At 40.1% G+C, this 9,974-nt stretch overlaps 1 protein-coding gene across 2 annotated transcripts; it reads right to left on the bottom strand.

Moving 5' to 3' along the window:
- Positions 1-4,165: 4,165 nt before the first annotated feature.
- LOC307252470 (lipopolysaccharide-induced tumor necrosis factor-alpha factor homolog) lies at positions 4,166-9,767 on the bottom strand. 2 transcript variants are annotated; one of them, XM_080030143.1, is made up of 6 exons: positions 9,709-9,767; positions 7,515-7,619; positions 6,668-6,772; positions 6,481-6,534; positions 6,185-6,335; positions 4,166-4,950 (listed from the first exon to the last, which is right to left on the bottom strand). In XM_080030143.1, exons 2-6 carry the CDS (start codon positions 7,609-7,611, stop codon positions 4,845-4,847), a joined length of 513 nt encoding a protein of 170 aa, XP_079886269.1. In that variant the 5' UTR covers positions 7,612-7,619; positions 9,709-9,767; the 3' UTR covers positions 4,166-4,844. The 2 variants fall into 2 exon arrangements, with proteins under 2 accessions (XP_079886269.1, XP_079886270.1); XM_080030144.1 differs by having other exon boundaries at positions 7,515-7,616; positions 9,709-9,766.
- Between the last annotated feature and the right edge of the window lie 207 nt (positions 9,768-9,974).

Raw genomic sequence — 9,974 nt, 5'->3', positions numbered from 1 at the left:
AGAGAGATTGATGCTGACAGACTCCAATGAGCTCAGTGTCAGATAGAGGCCTAGGAACATAGGTAAAGCCAGAGCTATTTGTTATACACAGAAAACACTCACAGAGCAACAGATATGTGAAAGAGTGCACACCTGCCCCCTCTTGTTATGGCATTCAAAGCTAATGTAGGTCTATGCTGAAAGTCAATACCGCAATATATCTGGATAATTATTTATGGTGATAACTGTATTGTATCGCCATCTCCAAAAATGGACATTTTGAGAGCGAAAAATTCTAGTTTTAAACGGGTTGTCGTGAACTACAACCTCCGCACCTGTAGATGTCGCAGTAGAGCTAGTTGCCTCGAATTGCCCGGTTTTACATGTTAATAACAAGTCCTTAATTAAATTGTTTTGGCTCAATTTGTCCGATGTACTATCACTAGAATGTGACGTGATGTATTAAGACCACCCAGATTGTCCACAGCCACTTGTATTTCTCTGCTTTTACCATAGATAGTAAATAATATGGATGTAGCATCCGGGCTGACCTCAGTTATTCACACGGCATCCAATAATCCTGGTTTGTGCGCGTCGCCATTTTGTGAGATTTTTACTCCGCCTCACGTCGGGGGGAGGGATATAGCTGACGTATACCTCCGAGGCAAAGTGAGGGACAACAGGCGGAGAGCTGTCACTCAAGAGGTCGCGCCAATACAGTTTAACTTCCAAAAGAATAAAAACTAGCGTGGTCCAAAAAAATTCACCCCCCTCAGTGTTGTCATGGAGATATGACCTAAACATACAGACTAGAGTGTTTTTTTAATCCAGGCTTGAAATAGGTTTAATAATGCTGTGACAACGGCATGTTTAACATTGGAGTCAATGAGAAATGGCTGTCTTCTGCTCCCAGCCCCCAGTGGCACTTCCTGGTTACTACAGTTGTGGTCACTTCCTTATTGGATGCTGGTAAAAATCGCTAAGGTTGGGGCTTGGTTTTTACATGTTCAGTAAACTATGTGGAAATCGCAATATATCACAAAGTGCATCGTATCGCAATTTATCGTGATAAATCAAATTGTGACCCATGTATCGTGATGCGTATTGTATCTTGAAGTCCTTGCCAGTCCTTGAAGTCCCAGCCCTAATGGAGATATGCCCCTTTCACACCGACGCAAAATCGGAGCTAGTTCGGAGCTAGAGCCCAGTTAGAGCCAGTGTTTTGGTTTCACACTGCCAGAGTGCCGGCTCCGGGCTTGAAAAAGTGGTGCCAGCCCTGCTCCAGGTTTGAGCTGGACTAGAAAATGTGAACCGCCTTCGTCACCGAGGGAGGGATGATCCTGACCAACCAGATCAACTCAAACCTCATGCCCGCCATATTTAAAAACATAGCTACTACGAGATATCCTGGAAATCCAGACCCTGATATCTTGAACGATAGAGGGTCTGGCGACGATCAATAGTAATTTCCAACTCAAGGGGCGGCTCCTACTCGTGCATTTCAAATGCCACTGCACACAGTTGGATAGCACTACAACCAATCAGAGCGATGCACAAGGCGACGTAAGCCCCTTTCGTTTAGCGAACAGCTGTTAAACTGTTAAATTAAACGTTTGCCGTTGTCGGTCGGCAAAATAGAACATTCCACTTACTTGCTAATGAAAGATTTGAGTGCAGTCTTCCAAATCGTTAAGGGTCGAGGCCAAAGCAGTCTCAAACTCACACAACATCCGCAGCCATCTCTGATGTTTACTATCACGGCTTTGACGTCGCATGCACGTCACTGTCGTCATCCGGTTACGTCCTCCCCAGAGTACCATATAAGGGGCTCTGGCGCGCCCGCCAGATTTCTGGCTTTCTTGATAAAGCTTCAACGGAGCGTGTCCAGACCAACACACGCAGCAAATTTAATTTGCCAGCGCCTAGTGGCAGGTCTGGGAATGCCAGGCTAACTACGAGATGTAAACACAACATAATTACCGAACCTGGCAATCAAATCGAGCGGTGAAAATACGCTGTATCCTGTTTGGTTAACAAAGCAAAGCGAGAGGCAACACGTGTAAAAATAAGACGTGTCCGCTGCTGTTGATGTGAGCTTTAGCGTTAGCCACGAGAGCGGCGACGTACACAGACATTTACAGTGACGTCATGGCGTTGCTCTCTTGCCGGCTCTGGTCAGTGTGAAACCAACCGGTTCACAACTGTTATTAGCTGAGCCACCCTTTGGCCGGCCAGTTTGTGTTGCTCCCGTCGGGCCGCAGATACATCCTGCCAAGATGCAGGACAAACAGACTGAAGAACTCCTTTGTCCCTGCTGCCATAGGTCTCCTAAACAAGTCTTAACTATCTGTATGTCTGTTCGATCTATTTATTGCTGACTTGTCGTCTGTGCTTTATGTTTTTGTGAGTATTGTTTGTTGTTTTTACTGCTGCTGGCTGCAAAGCAATTTGCCCCACGGGGATAATAAAGATACCTTGAACCTTGAGCTGTAACCAGTTTTGAACTGAAAGAAAAAAATCCATCTACTGTATCATCACCTCTAAAGCTCATTATTGAGACTTTAGCAGAACATGTTAAATCTGTACAAAACCTGAATCGCCAAAAAAACTACAATATACCGTTTTACAGGGACCTGCACCCCTGATTATCTGATATCTGATAGCAGTGCAGTTGGTCGGCCGAAAATATGAACACATCCCTTTCTGGCATCCACAACCTTCTGAATATTCTTGTTCTTCTTCTACAATTCCTTAAACTCTTTATTGACATTTGTATTGATAAAATAGTTAATTGTAATTAATAACAGAAAATCGATAATGATAATCATAAAGAGCGTGTCTCAGGGTCCATGTTTTTTTTTATGGATCTGTAGGATATATGATCCCACCAGAATGCATTGCCTTGAGAGAGACTGAATGTCTGCAATCCTCTCACAGATTTGACTTTCTGATGTCCCTACAAACCATGGGTATTGATAAAAGTAGAAAATTCATTTTGAGGGAGTTATTTCAAAAGGTTTGGGAGAACTTCCATGATTCAGATGTTGAGTTTTATGGAACAGAAATAAGGAGGTGGGAGACATCAGGGCAGGGAAGTGTTGACTAACTCAGCACATTGGTCTTAATCTGCATAATCCAGTGGATCCTATGGTGACTCTCATAAAGCCATAATCCAACCTTCATCCCACCTCAACCCTCCACACACAGACACAAACAGATCACACTCAGAGGGTGCTGGGGGAGTTCACAAGGGGTTGTTGGGCTGGGTCTACATGCCATGAGTCTGCAACATTGTACTTCCCACACAGTAAGAAAGGTCCATGGATGGCTGCAAGGGTCTCTTGAACATGTTTTGGCTGCCACATATCAGGCCGTGGAAAGTGGAAGTGGTGGAAATGTGTGAGATTATGGGCTGCAGCTCTACCTGCTGTCTACTTGGAGAACTACAATGAGCGTGAGGTTTAAATCACATACAATAGGATATCGTTCAATTCATACTTAAGCCAATAAGGCAACCAGCATAGAGAGGACTATCAATTTGGACTCAGCAGATTCAAAAGTGATCATCAAAAATGTTTTGCCTTTCTTTTCTGTTGTTTTCATAAAAAAAGGGTAACACTTTACAACAAGGTACACAACATTGTAGTCACTACTACATAGTTATGCATTATCTACAACGTATTTTTTTTAGTAACTACTACCTTATTCATAGTTTGTTTTAGTTTTTTAATAGTTATGCATTACCTAGTACATTGTTTTTTTTAAACTATGTAGTACTTAATGCATAACTGTGTAGTTAACAACAACAACAAAAAATTACTTCAAGATTTAGGCCAAACTGTCACAATCTTTTTATAACGTATCAAAACCATTTTTGAGAGTTACATTTAAAACAACTGTAAGATTGTATGGAGTAAAATCTTTACGCTTGAAAGATTAAAAAGGGTGAAGGAAAAGATTGCAAGTTTCGTTTCAATGGTGATTCACTGGTTGTTACTTGATTTGACTGTTACTTGGTGAAAAGTCGACAATTGAACTTAATACCTTTGAAAAATCAGTGTTATTATTAAATAATAATTAAATAATTAAATAATCAAATTATTTTTGTCTTTAAAAAGATAAAGATGTTTGACATATGGTGCACAAATATTTTGTCTTCAATAAAAACAAAGAATTTCCATTGACATATACAATAACTGACATTTTTTATTTAAAGGATGTACAACATGACATCAATAAAATAACTTTAAATGTCAATTTCTATTAAATAATAATGTTACATAATGTAAATATTAGACTCATGGAACATTTACAATCCATCATTATACACTGAGGTATGCTATACTGAAAACAACATTACTCAGGTCAAGTCACGATAAAGTATGTTTGTGATAATAACATTCTCCGCATTTACACACCAGAGTTTTTACCATGTTATTACATTTTAAATAGGACAGATAAAAATACATTTAAAAAAAACACACATCCCTTATGTAATCTACTATGCATGGACAGAGTGACGAGTGACGGACAGTTCAACATACATTCTACTTTAGTACACACACACACACACACACACACACACACACACACACACACACACACACACACACACACACACACACACACAGTGACGGACAAACAAAGGGACACACACACAGACACAAACACACACTCACAGGGACATGCACACAAACACACACACATGAGATAAAACACACAGACGCGGACACGTCCAGTGAGTACAAGGTTCACTAAAACCCGTGTTTGCATAGAAAGGTTTGGTTCCTGTATGGGTGTTTATTTTAGTCTTGGTTTGCCTCTGTTTGCCTTGTGTGGATCCTTCAGCACAGTGGACAGCTGTTTCACCTGCGTTTGTGGATATGCAGGACACGGAGGCAGGTGGGGCAGGAATGCTCCACATCTTGGCAGTCACTCACACAGAAGGGGATACAGCAGCAAAGCCAGCAGCTGGTGTGGAGGGTCGGAATACAAGCCAAAATTACACTTCCATACATGAACAGCAATTTTAAAGGTGCAGTGTGTAATATCTGAATAATAATATATTTACATCTAGAGGTGAAAGTTCTAGAATGCAACGCTCGCTGGGCAACCCCACCCCTTTCGTATAATAACAGAAGCTACAGTGGCCTTCAAGGACAAGAACAATACTAGATTCTAAACAATGCACCCGATGACATTCCAACCATGACGCTTCCAACATGGATTCCTCCATAAGACTTACCCGCTCAATGTACAAAATGTAATATTAATATTTGTAATTCTCCGCTCAGGAGGATCATTCAGATTATTGGCAGAGGTGATTTTACACCAATGAGGACATATTTATGAATGATGATATTGATTTTAGCTAATAAATTACTTAAAATGTTACACAGTCTCCCATTAACGCAAGTCAATAAACAACCTTCCAAGGCAGCATCCAGTGTCAAGTCAGACCAATGGTGTACCAGAGTGAGGACTGAATCTCATACTTGTTCAAATAGTTTTTGTTTTTATTAAAACAAAAAGAACTATGACAAAAAAAAAATCATAATTTATTTTTCCTTTCAACTACAAAAACAGGGGTCTGTGGAGAGTTTGAACTCCTGAATGATGCATGCTGGGTAGTCTGATTATATGGCATTCACGCTTCTTTATAAACTTCATTTAATGAGGTGAGTAAAATAAAGAGATGGTAACACTTTACAATAAGGTACACAAAATTGTTGGTAGTTACTGAGTAACGAATGAAAAATGAATGAGTAACTAAATAGTACTACATTGTTATTTAGCTACTGTATACTAATATAGTAACTACTACATAGTTATTCAGTTACTACTTTATATACCAATATAGTAACTTCTACATAAACAGTTACTCCTGGAAACCCCAGTCACTCGTGAACTTTTCAATATCTATATAGTTAACTTATAGTAACTGCCTAATTACTTAATCTTTCACTAAAACAGTCTGTCTGTGTATCAGTAATCAACAGTGATTGATCTGATTGATCTGACAGTGATTGAATCACAGAACTTTTCAATAACTATAGCAGTTACTATATTGGTATATAGTAGTAACTTTATAACAATTTATCTTATGTTAATGCATAAATATATATGATGTTTTACAGGCAGTCCTATAGGCATATGCTTGTGTGTGTGTGTGTGTGTGTGTGTGTGTGTGTGGGTCTTTACTCACCCGAACAATCCCAGTATGCCACAGATCAGCCAGGTGAGCATACCAGGTACATACTTAGTCGTAGTCAGAACACTGGTTCGGCAGTAAGGACACACCATCAGTCCAGAACAATCAGTTGGCATCTGCTGCACCACCACCACTTGCTGGTTCACTGTGAGAGGAGAGAAACCCAACATCCTTAAAACACCCACAATCCACCACTCCTTACTTATCAACCATTCACCGAAGTCGAAGCTATTTTTGTTCAATTCTGCAAAAAGTCATTTTAACAATGGAGGAAACGGAGAGACACTCACCAGGTTGAACAAACTGCGGTTGTTTTGTGCTGTCCATGAGAACAGGCTGTTGAGCTGGATTTGAGAGGGACACATTCAGGTTTGAGGTATAGGTTTAGAAAAACAGACTGATGAACAAGCTGCTATAAGTCTCCCACAACACGGAGGAAAAGGAATCAAGAAATAAGAAAAGGTTTCGGCATCTCACCAGGTTGGAAGACGGGCGGAGGTGGGTAGGCTGAGGCGGAGGGGCCGTGGTATGGCGGAGCGGCCATTCCATGAGGAGTTCCCTGATCTTTTCCCGTGAAGTTTGCTAAGGGAGCAGAGGAGGAACAATACAAAATAAATCGTAATAATAAAAAAAGGAAAGAAACAAGTACTGGCTTAAAGGTGCAGTGTGTAATATGACATCATCAAGAAAGTTCTAGAATGCAACACACCCTGGATAACCCCAACCCTTTAGAATAATAACAAGCTACAGTGGCCTTCAAGGACAAGAACAATTCTAAGTTTTAAACAATGCACCTGATGACATTCCAACTCTGACACTTTCAAGATGGCAGCACTAGGCCTTGGTCCAAGATATGCAGAAATATGGACATATAAGAGACCCTTTTTAAGGGAAAAAAAAATAATAAAAAAAAAAAATTCAGCTATTATGCACTAAATTAAATGTACTTATGGATATCATAATTACTTTCTACAAAATCTGCTAGGAAATAAAACCCAAAATTCTACACACTGCAGGTTTAAGGCCTTGCACTTTAAATCAGTTCTTCTCTCTCTTCAGTCCAAAACAGAGCCTGGCCAAGATAGAAGCAAACGGGAGGAAAATAGCGTTTTGGAGAAAGTCTATTTTCATGTAATGCTGTGTATCATCTAACGCTATCTTAGTTCGCTCGTAAAACGTTTGGTAATTTATTCGACAAAAAAAATTGGAAGAGTGGAATAGAGCAAACTCTCCGCTCATGCCTCACACTATAGGACACTTCCCCAGGTGCACTGTTGAAGTATTGTGCCCTTGACCCTTCTAAAGAGCGCCACTGGTCTCTTACCTGGTTGGAAGTCGGGCTGAGCTTGGTAGCCTCCCAGAGGGGGTCCGGGGTACGGCGGAGCAGGCATTTCCTCATGAGGTCCCTGACCTTTTTCCATGATATCTGCTAAGGGAGCAGGGGGAACAAAAGCTTTGGCATGTAAGGCAGAGGAAACATGAAAAAAACTCAAAATTGACCTGGAGCAAGTCCTTTAAAGGTGCAGTGTGTAATATGACATCATCAAGTAAGTTCTACAAAGTTCTAGAATGCAACGCTCCCTTGGTAATCCCACCCCTTTCGAATAATAACAGAAGCTACAGTGGTCTTCAAGGACAAGAACAATTCTAAATTCTAAACAATGCACCTGATGACATTCCAAACATGACGCTTCCAACATGGCGGCGCCAATGCCTTGGTCCAAGCATGGGGGTCCAAGGTATGGAGAAATATGGACATATATGAGACCCTTTCTAAGGGAAAAAATTATAATTCTAAAAAAAATGTTCAGCTATTATGCACTAAATTAAACATACTTATGGATATTATCATTATTTTCTACAAAGTCTGCTAGGAAATAAAACCCAAAATTCTACACACTACAGGTGTGATTGAAAAATCATCTCCTTGCTCAGTATTTGTGTGTTTCATGGAGTTTCTGTTGAGTTTGAATAAAGTGTGTTTGGATGAATTAGTATAACAAGGCATCTGCTAGTCTTAGTTCAGGGTTGGATTGCCTTAAAAAATTAACATTCAAAAGCCTAAAAAGTCACACCTTAGAATAGCCTTGTGGGTTACTGCACATGCTGCAATACTATGAAGTTGCTGGGTCGATTCCAGCCAGTGACACTATACAAATTGCTCTTACGGCCCCCATGAAGGCTTGGGCCAACCCTGCCCAAAGGTATGTAAAACTTGCTTGACAAGTTGTAGAGCATTTTAATCCAATGAAATGGCAGCACTTAAAATACTTTCTCTGTGACATGTTTTTGTTTTGCAAGCAGGTTTGGTGACGCATTTATTTTACATTGGTAAGGAAGTCCCATTTTGCTGGAACTTATACTATTATCTCACAAATAGGACCAAATGTTGCGGCCATAATGTTTGGGTTTCAGCAATTTATATATACCAATCTCATCAACAACTAATGACTGCAAACCACTATGGTGTATCTGTATTTGTGCTGAAACTGCCTTGACACAGGGACTATACTGTGTGTGTGTATGTGTATGTGTGTGTGTGTGTATGTGTGTGTGCGTGTAAAGCTGACAAAGACCGATGGACTGCACCTTACGAAAACGCATATGAATACACAAATCACAAGCAAATAAGGAAAAACATCACATACACACCCTTTTACAGAAGACTTTTAGATGTCTCACTTTGGGGAAAAGCACAGGTGTAAACAATAAAATAAACGATGGTGAAACAACAGTGGTGAATATGTTTCTGAGATTAAAATGTGTGTTTTAAGTTGACGTCACTCAAATGCTGCTTGCTTAATGCTTTAAGATATTTTCGTTTGCGTTCATGGACCATTGGAATGTATCGAATGGCGTGTGATAAAAGTTCCTTACAGAGAATCAAAGGGGTATATACACATATAAAAGGGTTGATTGATTGAGTGAAATGGCAGCCCTCCTTTATCCGGACCTGTGGTCAAAACAAATACTGTACCACGGACAATGTAGAATTCCGAGTCCAGCATAGGCTTATTATTTGCTCTGAAATCATGACTGATGAGTCGACTTACAAGAAAAGACAAATAAAAGTTATAAAAATGACCTGCTTGGGGTATATGTAGCATGCCAACAATGTTATAACGTCCCATAAGGTCATCCCTGCCAGTAACGTAATAGTTTTTCCATTGAAATCCAAGAAAGACAGTCAAACGCACACACACACACACACCAGTGTCAAAATCTAGTACGAGACAATACATTTACTCTTTACAAAATTTAGTTCAAATCCTACACAAATGGCTGCTTTTTTCTATGAAGAGCAAAGGCTCAATTGAATCTCAAATTGAATACTGAATACTATTAGGTGACAAATTTGCCTTAAAAAGAGTTTTATGTTCTCTGATTTGAGTATATGTTAACAAAATCTGAAGGACAAGGCCCCTCTCAGGTCCTGCTTGCGTGTTGTATTTCTCGCCACTCTTAACCAATCTGTGTATCTATGTTTCCAACAAAAGTCACTATGTCATGGTGCTTACCTTGGCTAAGGTCTTATCAGGCTGTGACAGCTTGGCACTGCTTCTTGCTCAGGTTTTCCACAGTAAATGAGAAAGTCACCAAGGCACAGGTCTATTGTAGTGTAGAAACAAGGTGGGGCTTCATTGTGAAATAGCTGCATTAGTCACATTAGGTCAGGTGTCGACCACGCTGGAGATAGTGTCTTGTTCCGATCCCAAAAAATCCCCATTGCTTGTTTGCAAATTATTTTAAAGAGACAGTGTTATATTGTTAATGATTCATTTAA

Source organism: Ammodytes marinus (genome assembly GCF_949987685.1).
Source record: "Ammodytes marinus genome assembly, chromosome: 6".
Lineage (NCBI taxonomy): Eukaryota > Metazoa > Chordata > Actinopteri > Uranoscopiformes > Ammodytidae > Ammodytes > Ammodytes marinus.
Note: the sequence above shows the minus strand (reverse complement) of the source record. Positions and strands in the feature narration are given on the sequence as shown.

Excerpts from the sequence above, each read along its gene's own strand:
- LOC307252470 (XM_080030143.1), bottom strand. The coding sequence starts at position 7,611 with ATGGAAAAAGGTCAGGGACCTCATGAGGAAATGCCTGCTCCGCCGTAC. Across the intron at positions 6,773-7,514 it reads TCAGCCCGACTTCCAACCAG|CAAACTTCACGGGAAAAGAT; the intron begins GTAAGAGACCAG and ends CTGCTCCCTTAG. Across the intron at positions 4,951-6,184 it reads GGCATACTGGGATTGTTCGG|CTGCTGGCTTTGCTGCTGTA; the intron begins GTGAGTAAAGAC and ends CCTCCACACCAG.